At 36.9% G+C, this 20209-nt stretch overlaps 1 protein-coding gene across 4 annotated transcripts in view; it reads right to left on the bottom strand.

The window, feature by feature from the left end:
- The window catches only part of INVS (inversin), a 90290-nt gene that overhangs the window by 18968 nt on the left and 51113 nt on the right, over window positions 1-20209 (bottom strand). For all 4 annotated transcript variants that reach the window (XM_082044738.1, XM_082044740.1, XM_082044739.1 and 1 more), the window contains 5 exons: window positions 15956-16127; window positions 11163-11318; window positions 9447-9676; window positions 7098-7204; window positions 3558-3770 (listed from right to left, as the gene is read on the bottom strand). In XM_082044738.1, coding sequence (XP_081900864.1) covers window positions 3558-3770; window positions 7098-7204; window positions 9447-9676; window positions 11163-11318; window positions 15956-16127 — 878 coding nt within the window. The remainder of the gene's footprint in view (window positions 1-3557; window positions 3771-7097; window positions 7205-9446; window positions 9677-11162; window positions 11319-15955; window positions 16128-20209) is intronic.

Below are 20209 nucleotides of genomic sequence, written 5' to 3'. Positions count from 1 at the left end.
GCTGTTCTTCTCTTCCCAAATATCACGAGTGAGTTATTTTTACTCACTTTCCATTCCTCCAACTGGTCAGAATGAAATAAAAACAGAAGTAGAGAGTCAATAACTTATTCTGAGAACAAGTGATGAATGATTTCTGCCCCTTTCAACCCCCAATATATTGGACATTGGTTTTCTCTGTTTTAAAGCCTTAAATATCATTTTCCTAAAGATATTGTTTTGTAAAAAGTAAAACAAAAGCCTCTTTTCAAAAAGGTTTCTGAAGTCCATCATTTTACCTGTATGTAGTCTGTTTTTTAAATGCCTCCTTCCCAGATTGCCTCTCTGCTACTCTGAAAAACACGGCTTCCCTCCTCCCAGGTTCTCCATCCCACCTATTAATAATCAGTTACTTTCACTCCCACTGAAGAAAAGTACATATATTATATTGATACATTTATGGCTGTTAAATAGATGTTAAATGTTTAATCCTCATGCATCCCAACAACTTTGCCCTCTCCCAAAAGATCAGAGGATCATAAGGTACCACATATTGGAAGGGATCTCAGGAAGTCATCGAGGCCCATGTTCTGCTCAAAAAAGGGTCAACTATGAAGTCAGACTGCGTTGCTCAGGGTTTTATCCAGTTTGGTCTTGAAAACCTTTAAGGATGGAGATTGTACAACCTCTTTGGGCAACCTGCTCCACTGCTTGATTGTCCCGAGATTGAAAAAAAACCCTCTATTTCCAGCCAAAATCTCTCTTGTTTCAACTCATGGTCTGGTTTAAGTTTCCCAGGAGTCAAAGTGAGGCCAACCTGTCTGCAGTTCCCCAGATTATTCTTTTGGCCCTTTTTGAGGTTGGGTGCAGCACCTGCTTTTGTTCAATCATTGGGGAGCTTCCCTGTGACCTTTCAAAGATGTTGGAAAGTGGCCTTCTAAGGACATGAGGTAGTTCTCTCAGCACCCTTGGCTGCAGCCTGTCTGGTGCCATGGACTTGTCTGGGCTGAGTTCTCTCAAGCAATCTCTGACTTGATTCTCTGAGGCAGGCAGTTCTCCTCCTCCTTGAATCACTTCTCTAAGCACAGAGGTCTGGGAGACCTTCTTGGTGAAGACTGAGGAAAAGGCGGCACTGAGTTCTACTGCCAAACCTGTGTCTGTTGTCACTAAATCGCTCACATTGTTCAGCAACAGGCCCACATTTTCCTTCCTCAGACTTTTACTATCAATGTAGCGGCAGAAGCTCACCTTGTTACCGGTGACATCCCTGGAAAGCCTCCACTCCATTTGAGTTTTGGCTTTTCTGACACCATCCCTACATGGCCACACAATGTTTTCACACCTTTGCAGCCCATCCCTGCTCCAACCTCCTGTATATACATACTGCTTTTTTGCATTTGAGCTCATGTCAAGGCTTCCCCACCTACCCAAACTAGTCTTCTGATACTTCTCTTTGCTCAATGACATAATAATGTGCATGGTTTTTTTGGCCTGCATCAATCTTTGTTCTATAAATTACTATTTCTTTGATATAGGTTTGTTCAACATGGGAGAATATGTTTGTATAGAAATATTTCATAGACATTCAATACAGTGAATGTAACTTTACCAGTAAATAATACAGGTATGAAATGTTGGTTGACTTTTTGTTAAGAAAAAAAAAGAGAGAAAAGACTAATTAAAAACATGCAGACTTAGGAATGATTTAGTGATACTCTCTAAAATAACATATTACGAAGCAAGTTTTAAATACATACACTGAAATAGTGTGTGTGTAGGGGTTCAATCTGGGAGCTCACCATCACTATGGATTCCCACAGAATGTTTAAAAATCTGCTCTCCAGATAAAAGTAGACATCAGTAGGGATATTAGTTTTTTGTATGTAGCAACACCCTGGCCAATTTTAGCTGTGGAATGCACAGATGGGTACGCAGAATGATGACAACATAATGTCCCCTCCAGTTTATTACAGATCATAAAACTGCAATTAAATAAAATTTGTTATGTGACAACTTGATTTGCTTGTACACTCCAACTGTACTTTAATTCTGTTTTTATGGAATTTGGTACACAGACTCTGTTTCTATTGTTTTCAAACAAATCAACAACAGCTTACTAAGTTTCAGAAAGTACATCAGAAACTCACAGAGGAAAACAATTATAGAAACACCCCCAAATTTCCATGAGGCAATCCTTTTTCTTGTAGTCTTCTAGATGGGGTATTACCAATTCTTCTAAAAATCGCTGTCATCACAAAGAATGAAATTCCCTCGTTTGGTAAAGTCATTTGTGACCACACAGCAAGAAACATAGTTCTCCAAATTAAAAAAAAAATATATATGAGATATTCAGGATATTTTCAAAGGCAGCTTCTCCATACATGAGTTTGACTTCTGCTGACTTCAGAAGAAAAGGCAAATAGTAGGAGAGCAGTAAGTGGCAAACTTTGGGATCTAAAGATGTGAGCAAGAGATTAGTTATCAGCTGTTTCTAGGTTTCATTCATTCTTCCTGGCCATTAACAATTACTAATCAGTGTATGAGCAGCATTCAAACCCAGTGAAGGTCAGACTGGCCAGTTCTGCAGAATATCAAACTACTGAGTTTGAAATGGCAGCTGATATTGTCTGTGATACACGGATGCAATGAAAATATCTCTAGGTGCAATAATTATGTTGTGTGTTTATTCCTATGACCTCTCTCTACAGAAATAGTACTAGAAAATCATGCAGAAATCTGCTCAGACTGTTATGTTTTTTTCATTCCAGAATCAGATTTTCTCAAGAGAAACCAGGTGCTGATTTGTTCTTCACATTATGAATCTTAAGGATAAAGCCCAAGCAAGCAAAGTATTTTGATGACCATTTATGTACCCTCTGATTTTAGAATTTCACCACTTTGCTACCATTACCTCATTTAAATAGGGTACAGTCAGAACCTACACATTGTACAAATAACTATTTGAATTGCATATGTTAGTTATCTATAATCTAATATAATGATTTCATGATAACTCTCTAATTCAAGAGTAGAAAATGTAAGTGCAGAGAATGATACTGCCAAGACAGAAGTTGCAAATAAAATCCAGGAGGTCAGTTTGCTAGAAAAGCACAACCTGCCTTGCAAAACAATAAATTCAGCCCTAGTAAACCAGGCGTTTCCTGGTTTTGTTTTTGTTTTTTTTCTTGATTAACTTATTAATGTCTTTTTAAAACTAGTATCAAAGACTTGATAAGTCAATAATTATTTCCATTACTGTAGAGTGATAAATATTTTCCAAGCATTTCTGTTATATCAGGTAAAGATTTATGGATGCTAACATGCTAGTTTCTCAGCGTTTGTTATTTTTGCCCTTTTCTTCTATATTATATAAAACTTGTTATTTAATTTGGGGTTATCTGGAAAAAAATATCCATCTAGAGATGTATGGAAAAATTCCATTATATGCTTCTTATGGTTTTATGAATTTTACTAAGAGGAAAAATAAATTATGATGAGTAACAGATAGAATCATACACTGATACATACAAACTTATGACAAATGTCTATTTGCTGGAGCAGATTTCAAGTCTCAGACTTACTTGGCAGCAGCATCTTTTCTCAGCTGTTCATGTTTCATCAAAAGATTCTTCCTCTCTTGAAAAGCCTTTCTAACTTTGTATCCTTTGTAGACAGCCTGAATTTTGAAAGCAGCAATGTCCTGTATGGCAGCTATAGACAGAGCCCCGTGTTCTAACATGAACTGAATCACTTCATGGTGTTCACCAAGCAAGGCATAATCCAGTGGAGTATATCTAAAAAAAGAAGAAAAAAAAAGAAGAAAAAAAAGAACCAAAAGACACTACAATTATAATTGAACGAGAATTCTAACTATAATGTGCATTTATTTCATCTTTGTTTCGTAAAAAGGCAACTGATCTTTCAAGGTCCCTTCCGATCCCTAACATTCTGTGAACTTCAAGTATGAAGACAGATTAAACACTGTTTTCAGTAGGCTGTTTTACTAGTTTTTAATATTATTTTCCTATCGTACTCATCCTACGCACCTTGACTATGTTTAAGGCTTACTTTATCTCCTAGTATAAAGGGGGCAGGGCAGACTATAGGAAGTGTCAGATCAAAATCCTGCCAGACCCTATCCATAGAACTAACTGTTCAGGCAGGCAAACTTAAAAAGGTGTTCTTGAGGTTCTCATGTAGAAATATAACCTTATTAAAAAGCAAGTTAACACATTTTTAATGTTATTTCCATATAAATTTAAGTTCTAGAGATTTACTGTCAAATCTGGCTTCGCTTCTGTAACAATGACTGAGGACGATGTGACTGACCAGGCAGCAGGATTACACCAGCATCAGTGGATAATATTGTTTTTTTCCAAGGGCTAGTAAGACTTAAGTCTGCTTTCAAATGGAAAGAGGTACTAAAAATATTAAATAGCTTGTCTTTTTAATGGTGTCAAAGATGCCTAAGCCCTTTTAAAAATAATTGCCAAATTTCCCATTGTCACACAGGGGAAAAATTTACTTATCTCCCTCCCAACACTGAAACATTAGGCAAAGACATTTAGTGACTGAAAATTACCAGTCAGCAACCATAATCAAGACCATATAATACAAGACTATCAAATAGCAAGTGTCAATGCATGTGACTGGGAAAATTAGGGCTCCTCTTGATGGTAACTTGCTAGGACGCAATGCTGGTGAGCAAAGAAAAACAGACAGAAGGCAGAATTGGACTTGCCACGCAGCAATGATCTGATGGAAGGATTAACAGTATCTGAACTGAGGTGTCTGCGTGAATAAAGACAATGACATAACGTGAAAATTTGTATGTCAAGGTGTGTTGCTGATAGCATTTAAAGAGAGAGAGATTTTTGATAACCCAGGAATGGGAACTTCAGCAGGGACCTCATTTCAGAAAAACACATTTTTAAAGTATACCTAGTTTTGAATATTTTAATAAACAGGTACGAAAGATGCTAACGTAAACTTTATGCTACTAGCATGTATGTACCAAGACAATGCATTATATTATGGATTCCAGCCATGAAGACCCATATTCTTAGACGTGTATTCTCTAACTCCATTAGAGCTACCTTTGAAAGTAAAAAAAAAATCACTCAGATGAAATCTGAATAGGGCTTCATACAACTGGACACCACCCATTCAAGGCTGCTCACATACACTTCTCTCAACCAGCCATTAGTTTGTTGTGTCAGTTCAAAGCCTGTTATAAATTCTTTTCCACTGGGTATCTGGAAAGCAGACAGCTTTTAAATCAAGCTGGCTTCACAGGAAATCACGCAAATAAGACATCAGCCATCAGCTGTTACATGTAATTTAGCATGAGGTTGGTCAAGCAGCAGCGAGTCTGGCATCACGAGATTATGAAATAAATTTGCAAAAAACAACAAACCTACCACCCTCCAGACCAGCACTTAATCACCTATCTGCGTGCAAGTGGGCAGCTTAAAATCTTAGACGCAATCTCAGCTCCATCTTTTCACAAACCTATTTAGTTTTAACTGCTACGGTTGAATTTTGAACTGCTATCTCATATTGCACTCCACAAAAGGGAAGAAGGGAAGCTTCTTTCTGTAGATATATTGGAAAAAAAATTACTGTTTGGGGAAATTATTACTGATTGAAAAATAATTTCATCCAAGTACAGATGAACTGTATGCATGAAGTTATTTTTACTCTCTCTTACAACACTTGATTTTTCCATTTTCCAAACTTCTGATCTCTTAACAACAAAACAAGGTTTTCTAGATGTTTATTAAGAGGCAATTGTGCAATCTCTATGTACAATACATATATTTTTTTGAGAATTGCATTTAAAGACTGATTTATCTAGAAATATTGGGGATCTGTTTTGTTCTGCACATGGACTAGTGCTTAAGGGCTGACATTTGGAATATCGCTAGTTATATTTTGAGTAATCGAGGTTTATACATAAGAACATGTACTAATGCCAGAAGGGAAACAAAAATAGATACTAACTGAATGATTATAGTAAAAACACAGCTAAGGTATTTTGCTGACATTTGGGCATCATTAGCGCATTTCTACAAAGTAAGGAAAACAGCAGCCTCTTTTCTGGTAAAATAGTGGGTTTGAATCTTACTTATTAAAAGCAATTTAATTACAACTGTTTCTTTAATTTTCTGTTGAAAATTACTAAAGAGAGAATTGGTACTACTTAATTAGGAACTGGTTATATTTTCATTTCTGTTTCTCAATAAAAAATAAGAACAGAAAAAGAAGAGAGATCCGAGTGGTTTAGAGTAGAGAACAAAAGAGAAATGATGGGGGAAGAAAGCAACTGAAAACTGAGATAAGTACAGAAGGCTCAAATTTAGCACTAAAATATCGGGTTTCAAAGTTCTTAAGTTATTTAAAATGTTGAAATATTCAAATTTATATGGCATACTGATCACAATTTTATTTATAATTATGAGGAGGTCATCTAATGTAAAAAAGGGATTATACATTTCTGCTAATAGTAATTATCTTCATGGTCAGGTGACTAATTCAAACTGCACAACTCAAATCACTTTAAAAAAACTATTATTTATATGTCAATGAAAGACAAAGAAGAGAGATGTAAATGTACTGTCCCTTTATGATTATAGGAGGATTTTTTTTTAATTAGGCCTTTAGTTAACCTTACAGTTAACCACCAGGTAATTTGTAATCGCTATTTTAATACATGTTACATCTCTCCCATTTTCTTTCTTCTCACTGTATTCCTACCAAATAGAAAGATTCCAGTCTACTCCAACAGCAGCAGAAATGCCTCATCACCCTTTGTCTACACATATCCAGTGTCAACTTCGTATGAATAAAAGAGATATTTAATATATGAAACAAGAATAGAATGAGTAAATACTTTCAGAAATCTCTGGAAGTTCGGGGTTCAAAAATGTTGAAGTTGCAATGTCTTACTTAAAGAAGAGACTTTTCACATTAGAAAAGCTGCTTACACTGAAGCCCAAGTTTACATCCCTCCTTTTAGATACAAGATCACAATTCTCTGGGAACACCCGAACACTTTATGTTGAAATCAGTAGGTAGCACTTCTTTTAAATTACAAAATAATGCATTCAGATGAGCAATACCTCTCCTCACTGTTCTCCATATGATTAGGGAAAGCATCGAAACCAAGCAGCAACTTTATAGCATCAAGGTAACCATTGTTGCAGAGCCAGTGCAAAGCAGTTCTTCCCTGTAAACAACAAAAATAAATATTATCCGCAAACTCTATCACACCACAATAAAAGTCATAAATCACACTGTAATTCAATGCTTTTCTGCACATGAGGGACAAACTAATTCTTCTAAATGAACTTCCCTGTTAAAACAAAAGAATACAGCACTTAAAAATGAAGTAACTTTTTAACTTTTTTTTTAGTTGTTGTTTTTAGGCGAGATTACAACACTAGTGCTTTTTCACCTAAGTGGCTGAAAAACAGCATTAGGACACTACCTCTAGAGTTTCTCTCTTCGTAGCTACGCTGCCAAGTCTGAAGCAGCTATGACCTGGATGAATAGACTTGAGTGCACCCTCAGCAACTTCGCCGATGACATCAAACTGGGTGGAAGGGCTGACAGAGCAGAAGGCTCCACTGCCATCCAGCGAGACCTGGACAGGCTGGAGGGCTGGGCAGAGAAGAACCTGATGAAATTCAACAAGGGCAAGTGAAGGGTCCTGTACCTGGGGAAGAATAACCCCAGGCACCAGCACATGTCAGGGGTGGACCTGCTGGAAAGCAGCACTGCAGAGAAGGACTTGGGAGTTCTGGTCGACAACAGGTTGTCCATCAGTCAACAATGAGAAGAGTGTGACCAGCAGGCCGAGAGAAGTTACCCTCCCCGTCTACTCTGCCCTGGTGGGGCCACACCTGGAATACTGTGTCCAGTTCTGGGCTATCCAGTTTAAGAAGGACAAGAAATTACTGGAAGGAGTCCAGCAGCGGTGTGCTACAAAGATGATTAGGGGCCTGGAGCACTTTTCTTGTAAGGAGAGACTGAGAGAGCTGTGTCTGTTCAGCCTGGAGAAGAGAAGGCTGAGAGGGGATCTCATCAATGTTTATCAATATCTCTAGGGTGAATGTCAAGAGGATGGGACCAGACTCCTTTTAGTGGTGCCCAATGATACGATGAGGGGCAAGAGACACAGACTGAAGCAAAGGAGGTTCCATCTGAATATGAGGAGAAACTTCCTCTCCATGAGGGTGCCAGAGCACTGGAACAGGCTGCCCAGAGAGGTTGTGGAGTCTCCTTCTCTGGAGACATTAAAAACATATCTGGACACATTCCTGTGTGATCTGCTCTCGGTGAACCTGCTCTAGCAGGTGGCTTGAAATAGATTATCTGCAGAGGTCCCTTCAAACCCCAGCCATTCTGTGATTCAGGCTGTTTTCTAGGCTGCTCCAAAATGCAGCGCAAGACTGAAAAAATTACTACAGAGCTCAAAGTCAGATGAAGTTTGACGAAGGCTTGTCAGCACATGCAAACAAGGAAAGATTCCAGCTGTACTTTCAAAATGAGCTTGATTTCAGAATCTAAGCAGAAATCCAATTCTCAAGCTGCACTCTATACCTCCAGCTCATATCTGACCACTTTTGGGACTGGGATCACAGATCCACAAGACAATTACCTCAGGTTGTGTTAATATCAACAGAAAACATTTCACTTCCCTTTCAGGTCATGCCTTCTGTTGCTGTCTTGTTTTTCTGAACTCCAAATTTAGGAAATTTAGGAAGGCTGGGTACCACAGAAAAACATCAAGACCATGCCCTCCAATAAATAGCTACAGGAAAAGTTTAACAAATTGGGTGAAATTCTTTTGACTGATGAAGTTCTAATGACTTCTGAGAAATTATGTCATATTACAAAGAAATCTGTTATATGTTGCACAATTGTTCTGGCTCCTAATTTCACTTACTGCTTGACTACTGGCATGAAAGAATATATGAACTTATCAGCAGGGTATTTTTTCACCTGGAAGACTGATACGTATGTGGATACTTATGTGGATAAGTAATTGAAGTTGTTGTTGTGCAACCTGCAATATCTTGCTTGCTCTATCTCTATGCTGAAGAAACACATTACAAACTATAAAATTACATTCCCATGTCAGCTGTTAATAAGGAATGACAGAAGTTAAGAAAGCAGATGATTAATATGATTAATATGACTCCTCATAAGATCACACTTTGACAAGGAGAAGTCAAAAGCGATATGGAAAAATATGAATCTTCATGCTGCATATGAAAATGTTACTTTTCACTCAAGATTTCAGAAGTGAAGCCATAGGGAAAATTATGTCAGGATGCATTTCATGATCAACAGCAGCAAAGATGCTTCGATGTCCCAGAAAAGAGAAAGACCTTGAAGAAAAGGGAAAAGTTTTGACTTACAGTTATTCTGAGGTTAATTAAACAGCCCAGTGAAGAAGAACATACCTCTTTATCCTGAATATTTGGATCTGCGTTGTTTTCCAGTAACACTACCATACAGTTAATGTAACCTCCATAAGCAGCACACTGCAGTGGTGTTCTACCCGCGTAATCCTGCACGTTAGGATTGATTTTATTTTCTATCAAGATTTGGCACACGTCAGCATTTCCTCCTAGGGCTGCCCAGTGAAGGGGGGAATGGCCATCTTGGTCCACCAGATCTACTCTTGCTCCTCCTGCAACAACAAATACATTTTTGAACACAGAAAGAAAATACTTTTGAAAGAAAAGATAACAAAGAATAGCTTTCTGTTCAACTAGAACTTATTTGATAAACTAATAAATCAGAGAAATATTTTGGAAAGTGATTTCAACTTGATCACTCAAATCCACATCCTAAACCAAAATGAATTGAGAATGAGATAGTTTCAGTGAGGGTCAGGCTTCTGACTTTTTCACAAGCTTGTCAGTATCCTCTTGGATGCTTTAGAATCTCCAGATTTATCAAATCCCCTTGAAAAACTTAGTCTTTATTTGTTTCAGGCCTATTAATTTTCAGTGAAACTTTTATTTCTTAACAACAAAATCACATTTGAAAATTAGACTTCAGGTGAAATATCTTTTTAAAACTCTAAAGCAGATAAAATACTCACAAGTGTAAGGAACATTTTTTTAAAAAGCTTTATTTTTTTTTTTAATTCAAGCATGAGAAGACCATTATGCAGATAATTAATTTCTCTATGTGCTCTTGTCAGATGTAAAAACTCTGTACAAACATAGAATGCTAGAAATATAAAAAAAATGAACCAACCAGCAACAATGACTCTCTATATCATAAAATATGTAATTTAAGATAACTCAGATTCTGATAACCAATCTTCTTGCATCTACTGAAACTAAATGGCATAGGAGGTGGGATGAAGAGCTTAACAAGAGGTTTAAGTACGCCCAGCAGATCATGGAGGGAGTCACGCTTTTCACTAAGAAATGTTGGTTGATGGAAAACTTGCAATTTGTTAACCTGGATACTTCAACTGTCTGTAAATGAAATAATATCTCAAGTAGGAGGGAAACTGCTTGCAGCTACTTAGAACTTTACTGTGAAGCTAACATGATAGAATTTTGCATCTAAGGTACCACTGTTCTTTCACCATATTTCATCCACTTCAGCAGAGTTTTTACAATTATCTAAAGCTGCAAATTTTAAATGTTATTTCTGCCTGCAAATAAAATACTGCTTATAGTAACTAACCAAAGGAAAATATTGATTTAGGATTTTTGATAGCTACCTTTATTAAAAAATAAAGATTCATTTAAATAGCCAATAAGAAGCCTAAAAATGCTTTTTCACAAAAGACAAAAAAGATTAGTTTGGTCTTATATATTGGAGAAAAAAAAAAAAAAAGACAAACAATTTCTTGCTAGGGGAGGAGGTGGTTTGAGAGACTAGAATGTACTTGAAAAGGCCTGAGCAGAAAAGAGCTGTGAAAAGAACTATCCAAATATTGCAAATTTCATATTTAACTCTTCTAGATATTTTGCACATTCTGATCATCTTTTACATTTGTTAGCGCTGTTTCACAAAGGGAACTTCCAGACAAAACCAAATTTAGAGAAGACATTTTCTCCCCCACCTCCTGCTCAGCTATGCTGTTTATTCCCCAGTCCGTCAGAAAACAGCACCAGAACTCTGAACCGTTTTGTAGATTCATAACAGCTGACCTTTAATGAGTGTTTGTATCACCTCTTTGTGTCCCATCTCACAGGCTCGGAAAAGCGGGGTGTGTTTCATGACATCCAAAGCATCTACCTGTGCGTTATGTTCCAACAGCAATTTGACGGTGCTGACATGGCCAGAAAGGGCAGCGGCGTGTAACGCTAGAAGAATAAAGCAGAAGGAAAAAACCAAAATCACGATATCATGAGCTTTGGAGGTTCACAATTAGAGAACAGTCAAAATTAAAATAAACTTCAATCTTTTGGGGGACAAAAAAGTGCTTTCAACCATAAGAAACTGATGAATCAAAACAAGGGATTGCTAACAGGAAAGTTTACAGGAAAGTTTAACAAATTGGGTGAAATTCTTTTGACTGATGAAGTTCTACTGACATCTGAGAAATTATGTCATATTACAAAGAAATCTGTTATATCTTGCACAATTGTTCTGGCTCCTAATTTCACTTGGTTGAAATGCCAGTCCAGCCAGTTCATGGTTCCTTTTGAAGGACAGGAGAGCTACGCATATCAATGGGATTTCAAACCAATGGAGGATACACATATTAGCATTTCCTTACCATTCAATTAACAGAGCAATAAGCAGAAAAAATGTTAGGCCTGAAAAAAGTTTCTTGTACAAACTTGTACAAATAGGAATTTTAACCTTAACAACACCAAGATTGGCTTATACTGAGGATTTGTGGAAGGTTAGCAGCTTCTGATTAAGAGAACATAACACAATCTACTTCTGCCTCTGTTTTGTGGCATTTCTTAGATCATCCCAATGGAGATGAAACTGTCCATTAGCAGTGAAAGCAAGCTTCCACTATTTCTTCAGTGTTTTCCTGAAAATACCTTTTTTTTTTTTTTTCCCTTTCAAATAAGCAAAACTGTCTCAACTAATACTAACTCCAGATAACCACCCAGCTGTTCTCCCCCAGTTCATGTTCATGGTTCTTTTTGAAGGACAGGACAGCTACACATAGCAATGGGATTTCAAACCAATGGAAGATACACATATCGGTGATTTCACTTACAATTTTATTTCAAAATGCTTTGGATTATTTCCTATAGTCAGCGAAAGAACTGGATAATCTATGTTCTTATACTGCCTTACATGTAGAATATTTCACAGATGACAAAATCAAAATAATTTAGAATAAAAATACAAAAAAGTGCAATTCATAAATGTCCGTTTAGTAAAATGTATTCATATTTTCCCATGAAATGTGACAAATATTCTTCCTTGGTGAGAATTCAGTGTGCTCAAGCAAACAAAACGTGGGGCTATGAACAGTACCTGCCTGTCTTGACTTGTTTAATATGCCAACAGGCAGGGTCAGGATCCAGCAGAACCATTATACAGAAAGGCACACCACGAAGGGCCAGTGTTAGAAGGAATCAGTTGAGTCACAGCCAGCATATCGAAACAGGCTTTTTGTATCTGCCTGCTACTCTTTGTCCCGGTACCAGCTTCACACAGCTTATGAAACAGTAATTTAGCAAAACCCATTACACTGGCACTACTAAAATGCACAGGTTGTTCTTTCTGTCTGTGAGTCAAATCCAGCTGAAGTGTGTTGTCTTAAAACAGATTGTCGAAATCAGTGCTAGTAATTCGAACTCTGGTACAGACAAATGAGGTGCTTCCAACAAGAACTGGGGTCCCAGCCAGGGACAGTACAAGAAGCGCTGCTTTAGTAATTGAAATCATGCCTTTAAGATGACACTGATGTTTAACTGTTGCAGCTACAAAGCACAGGGGAACTCATCACATCCGTGAAAACTATCTGTAAAGAGCAGGATCTGTGGTAGCGAGGCGAGTGGGTGGCTATCAGTAGAAGTGTGACAAGAATGAGACCCCTGTCGCTTTGTACGTTTGCGTGGGCCTGCTTTTCATGGTCTGACCTCACAGTAAACTCTAGGTTCTGGTTTTTGTACTGCGTTTCTTATGAAACCAAAGGCAGTAAACCACTCCATCAGATGACACATGGGGTGTGTATAACAATACAATAGAAAAAGAGCTGCTGTGTCAGCTTGGCCGCTTCTTCCCCCCTATCACTCATTCTGACGCAGGCATCTTGTTTCGCACTTTGTGCTCAATATTTTCTTGTAAGCCAAATTTTCTGTGATGGAGTCACGGTGACTGAAGAGATTCTTGGGCCAGCTGGTCACAATAGGCCCTTTGTTCCGCCGACAGACAGAGCCCTCTCCATTGTAGGCAGTGACGGCAGCACTATAAAGCTGCCCCTGTAACACTCCTGCGGCGCTGATCTCGGAGAACAGGGAAATTCCTTTCCCTTGGTGTCATTCTCCTACACAATGCGGAGGGGCTGGATGTTCCAGCAGAGCTGAATGGAGAGCTTGCTCTTCTTAAGTGAAGGCAAAAGGCTGAGTTAATGCAACAGTATAACTGAGCTTAGTGAAGCAGGCACACAAAAGTGAGAAAAACACAACCTTGAACTCTCCTCAGCAACTGTATCCCAGGCAGGGTGGCATGTATGCTGTTTTCTATTAGTGCACAGTTTCCTGTCAGAATACAACGCTACTTTACCTCACCAAAACTTGGGAATGATTAAGAACTTTTGGGAAAAAAAACAACCAACCAAACAACAAAACACAACAGCAACAACAACAAAAAGCGAAACAAAACAACATCACCCCCACCAGATCTGAAATCGGAGAGTGATTTACCGCTGGGTTTCCTTTAAAGTTTACAGCTCACTATAATAAAGCCCATGCTACTGCACATGCTTGCACAATGGTAAAATTTTGATTGCTCGACAGCAAGTGACAAACGGCACAGTTGCCCGTTTCAGGACTATGAATTTGTTCTGCTCAACAGCAGTTTCAAGTAAATGAAAAACCCATTCATTTCATTGAATTAAAAGCCCTACAAACAAAAAATCAAGTTTAAAAGGTGATTACACATCACTGCTATGAAAGGTTTAAGACTGGAAGATAATATACCCAACCATTTGAATTATTCAAGCATGAAATCCACACCTGAGTAGTTTATGAAACACAGTATGTGATTTCTGCCTGCAAAGGAGAAAACCCTTTACAAAGAGGTTTGCACAGTGACTACAACATAACTGCACCTTAAGGTCTGAAACAAATACTGTGAGGTATTTTAAAAGGAACTGTCAGGAAGGTGAGACTGACAAAAGATGAAACAAGACTAAAATGGTAGAGTATGTAGTTTGTAAAGTCATCAAACACGAAGACTGAGATTTTAGTTGTTGCACTATTTCTTAAAGTCAAAAATTACAAACTATAATAACCTGGAAAAAATATTTTTTTATGTGTGTGTTAATTTGTAAGGAAAGAAAGAGTTTTGATATTTAAATAGAATTTTATGATAACTGTACTTGGCTTTTTGTGTACAGATCTCCCACACAGCCAAAGGAAATAAAAATTTCATTTTTTTAATACTAAACTAATAGCCATGCATGCCATCTTTCAAATCCTGAACCATGCAACCCTGACATTGCATTTATTTAACCTTTTTATATAGTTCAAAGTATGATCTGAAAGAGAAAAGCTGTTAAACTAATATCCTTTTTTTCTGGGTTGGGATAGATCTGTACTGCAAGTTCCCTAAATCTAAGCACACAGCTTAGGCTAGTTTGTGTATCTGTGCAGCCAAAGGATTCCTTGAGTATACTTTAAAAGAAACATATTAAAATTTACATAAACAAACATTGCAATATACAGTCTTGTTTGTTTAAAATAACACAGTTTACAGAAGAAATGCCCTCTACTGTATTATGTATAGGTGTGTGCTCAGGCTATCAGCTCAGCTCTCATTTTACTACTTATTATACACAAGTATACATTTTTGCACTTCTAAATTTGTGACCTGGCTGTGACTGGCAGGTTCATGACCTCTTCCCACACAGCTTACCCCTGCACCCCCTGCTACCAAACCCTCCAATTTATGCCCAATATATTCACATTCTCCTCTTTTTGTATTCAGATGTGATCAGCACACAATACAGCTCCACTGCTTTTACCTGTCTTTCCAACACCGTTGAATACATATACCCTTCAACACCTGACTCTCTGTCAGAACTGTGATCCTATTGTTGTTGAAAGTACTACACAGGTACAATATTTCTAACATAAATTCTTATAATTTTTCATTAAAGGAGATAAATTCATAGTTGCTATAGGAAATTTTGAATTTCATTACTTACATGCTCTAATTCTGAAACACTGTTGCGTACCTATTTTTTGCTTTGTGCAGATAATGGGCTGATAAACTTGGGGGTTATTAAGTTTAACCTCTTGTCTAGATTACAGACGTGCAATAGTTCTAATCTTTATTACACTATCTTTACAAATAACCGTGGTACTTGTGATTTTCATTTTTAACCACTTCACTGGTTAGTTTGCTCTATATTATTTCAAAGTATTTAATTACTGACAATTTTTTTTAAGAGGCATTTTCAAGGAGGGTTTTTTATGCAATTGTATTTCTTTTCAGCCTTCAAAATACAGAACAGTTTTTCCTTTCACAGGATTACAGATCCAACTAAACAGAAGCACAGCAGTACATTTCTTCTTTTTGCTCTGTTTCAAGTGAACCGGTCTAATCTGAACAGAAAAGATTTGTTTCTTTCCCACAATAAGGCAAAGAAGCAACTCACACACATAATTAAACTACTGCAGAAATATTTTCAGGATTACACTACACATCCAGGAAAAAAATGAATATAGATTCTAACTTGTTTTTATGTGGTGGGAACCACGCTAACTGGAAACATTCAGTGGCTCTTTATTGTAAAGTATCTTACCTGTGCCAGCGTATTTGTCTGTCATATTGATATCAATGTCCAGTTTTAAAGTCAGCATCGTCCTAATGACATCATCGCTGCCTTTGCCAGCTGCCCACATGAAGGATGTTCTTCCCTCGAGATCTGAGTCATCTTTTACAGAGGGATGTTTCAAAAATACTTCAACTGTTTCCTGAAAAGACATGCTATTGAAATTAACATGAAAAGGAATCTGTAACAACAAGAAACTATTGTGTCTCATTTAGCTGTTTATGAAGCAAATCAAAGCTTCATTTTTCCTTTTTATGTTTATAGAGAGTAATAGCTCAACAGGAGCATTGTCTTTTCTGCTGTGCCCTTTTCCTCATCAATTTTCATTGCATGTTCTTAACGATCAGTTTAACGCTGTCGTTTATTTCAAACTTCTTTTTAGTGTCAAACATCATATGTTCATCATAAGGAAGTAAAAGAAACTTCAGTCACTGTGAAGAAAGCAATGAGATTAATATTATCAGCTTATCAAAATATTACTCTAATACTGTGATGCTAAAATAATGTTCCTTCAAAATATTCTCCTGATGGGTTACTAATTACTAAATATCATAAATAAAAAAAAGATTCAGAAAGTCTTTACGTTTGAGTCCAGGCTTTCCACTGTAACTGTTACAGTAAATTCTCTATTTAGACCAAAGTAAAAAGAATTATTTCTTCAAATGCTGTGTTTGTGTTAAGCGAACAAATCCACTTGTTTAACTTGCTGCTGAATTCTTACTAAAGCCACACAGGAAAGGAAGGGAGAGGAAATCACTACTGCAGCAAAAAGGGTTAGAGGAAGATTTTTCCCTTTTCTGTCTAATGCCTTACAAAGGCTGTGTATTTAACAGCTGGTAAACATCTTTTAAAAGCCACTGATAGGCTGGCCAATAAAAACTGGAAAAGTGGGTTTCGTTACTTTTATATTTTAGTATTAACACTATTTTATCCTTTCCTCAGTGTGACCCCAAAATAGTGCTATCACTGCTCTAGGTGGGATAAGAATTCTGTGGCTATAAGGAATCAAATGCTTATAATCCCAAAGGCGTTAAAATTCCTAAGTCCCACTGTTAGTCTGAATTTTTTTTAACTACTACTTCTTACTTCATCCCTCTAAAGAAATAGGAAATTTCTCATTTATCTCACGTTAATGTGACCAAAGATCCTAACAGCCTAGGGAATTCGGGTCTGTATATGAACTATTAGTTTATTGTAAAAAGGTCCAGCCAGAAGTAATGAGGAATGGAAGAATTAAGCCTTCCACACAAACCAGCGTGTGTCTGTGTGCTCACACTGACCATGGCCACCCCTCACACACCAAGGGCTGCTCATTAGACCGGCAGCCCAGCCCCCTGCCAGTGCTCTGCACTGCTTGAAACCCTGCGCGAAAGCCGGACCTTTTCAACGCCGTGGCACACATGCTACAAACATAAATAAGTCATTTCATTTTTCCGTTATGTTCCTTTCAAACACTCATTTTTCTTCTTTTTTTTTTTTTCTAGTGTTTTAATGCGAAAAAGTGGAAGTGCTATGAGAGTTATCTTCCAAAATGAAGTTGACACAACTTGAAAATGAAATGGAAATAAATGACAACAGGATGGTTAAGAAATCAGAAAATAGAAGTATGAATCAGTTTAATTGTACATGTATTTTGTCATGAGAAATCACATGTATCTTATCTGTATTAAAAAAGAAAAAGTGGAGAAAACAAAATAAAAAACAACAAAGCCGAAAAACAACAGGAAAGGAGAGAAATAAACCTGGATCATTTCACTCTGTGTTACCAAGAAACTCTGAAAAATACTAAATATTATTTTTGAATATTCAAAAATAAGACAGGGGTCTCCACATTTCATTTACTAGATTAATCTATACAAGTATCTGAAAGGGAAATACACTGTCTTCGATGTTTCTGGAAAATTTTTTTTTATATATATTTAGTCCTGCATTCTGCATACTAAAATCAACACTAACAGAGCATTTGCCTTCACACATGAAGTTCAAAAATTTAAAATGGATGTTTATTTGGACCTTCTGCAGGATACTTAAAACTTCCACATTTCCAGCAACCTATTTGGGTGGTTTTATCAGTCAACTTTTCTTCTAGAACTTTTCCTTCTATAATAAATGGGAGTGAGTTAGTCTTAGAGAACAAATTCCTCAGGTAAATTAAGTGCTGGCTAAGTCTCTTTGGTCTTTAAATACCAAAAATAGCACATTAGAGTAAGTAACCCACAGAAAAACAGAGCAAAGAACAAGATATTGAGATATTTACAATAAACACAAAAAAACAAACTTTCTTCTTGTTTTTTTGGGCTAAGAAACACCACATTTTAACTGAGAAATGTACCATGCCTATCCAAACTTGGGCAGACTGAACAGAACAACAACATGGCCCTCAAACCATAAACGTATAGATGCTACTGCCAAAATAAACACGGATGTGTTTCTACTTGATTGTTTGACTGTGTATATGGAATGCAACAGTGAGAAATACTCAAGGGTTTGTAGGTAGTCAAGGAAAAAAAAAAAAAAGCAAAAAGTGGTGCTCAGAAACAACCAGAGTGGTAAAAAAAAAAAAAAAAAAGAGAAGCTCCAAAGATAATGTAGGCAAACAAACAGAGGCTCTCTGTACATCATGAGCTAAGAGAGGCCTGCAGACCTGAATGAGACCCTGATACATCATGTCAGATGGGAAACAGGACATTCATTGTAAGCCCACGAGATTGCAAATGAATGAATGATTCCATCACCTACTCTTATTTCCACATAAAAACCTAAACGATATCATAGTTTGGCTGGCTGGTGGGATCAAAAGGCAGCAACATGATGAAGACGTTTCAGTACAACTGAATCGAGCCCAGAGATAGCCAGCCAGTAAGGAAAATAGCGATGTATCACTATAGAAAAAAACCAAACCCAATGATAAAAGCATGTGGAGATAATCACCAGATTGTAAATAAAAACATTCTGTCTTCCCCATGAGTCTGACTCAAACTAGAAAGAAAGGCTTTTACAACATAAATATTTTAGGTGTGTGAGTCAGACCCAAATTGTACATACCATGTACAAAGCATCTGTAAAAAGTCTTTAAAAATTTGTACACTATCCACAGACATATGCTCTGATTAAAGTCTGAATTTAAAAAAAAATATCTGTATGGTCTTACTAAGACCAGCTCCAAAAAACCCCACCAAAACCCCAAAACTCGCTCTCACCAAGAAACAGAAGGTGACAGTTGTGGTATTAACATACATTGGCCACTTCCCTCTTTCAATTGTAATTCTGGATTTGTTAACTTGAATGGTTCTCAAGGGTTTTAAAATTTCACTTACGTTACAATAATTAACCTGTGGGTTGGAAATACCCAAACTAGTATCCCTGTTAAGAAAATGCTGCAATATTACATTAATGAGCATAAATTATGCTACATAACTACATTAATGAGGCACTAAATAACCTTATTTTGCAAAGGGAGCTTATCAATAATACAACTGAACACAAGTTAGATGGGAGGTCTCAGCTTACTATGCATGGCATAATTCATCTATGAGAGACAGAATAACATGAAAAAACCTTCTTAAGTTGCAGTGCTTGAGGATGACTTCTATAATAACATTTATGACCAGCAATCATTAAACTGCTGAGTTTTATACTTAGCTCTACCATCTCTGATCTTGCTCTGGAAAAAGTTTACTTATTCTAATAAAACATAAGAATTAGGCTGTCTGAGAAACCATTTTTTTTGTTGGCAGGAATTTGAAAATATTTTTAAAATATTAAAAACTTTAAAAAGCTTCTACAAATATAGTGGTCATGGCAAATTCTGACAAAAGGTACTCACTCTTCAGCCACACTTTATGAGACAAAGGCTCATTCATAATGGCAAATATTAATAAGTTAATCACTTTCAAAGAGTGGTTTCACTGGTACTGTAGCAGCTACGCAAATGCTCACACAGGTGATCTTACTCTAGATACCTTATATCTGCTTAGATTTTGCTATAAGGAGCTTTAAAAAGTGAAAGCTCAGTAAAATAGCAGGTGCCATTCTGCTTTCTACTGAAACACCTACATGACTACTGTGTGTTCTGATGCAAACATATAGATCAAAGGGCTTCTCTTTGTACAGCAATTTAGTCTTAAAATCTATGTTAGTAGTCTGAAATTAAACACATTCATATCACATAACATAAGAAAACTCTGAATTGAGTTTGTGCAGACAACACTTTGTTATGTTATA

This window comes from Streptopelia decaocto (assembly GCF_964273445.1).
Source record: "Streptopelia decaocto genome assembly, chromosome: 2".
Classification (NCBI taxonomy): domain Eukaryota; kingdom Metazoa; phylum Chordata; class Aves; order Columbiformes; family Columbidae; genus Streptopelia; species Streptopelia decaocto.
Note: the sequence above shows the minus strand (reverse complement) of the source record. Positions and strands in the feature narration are given on the sequence as shown.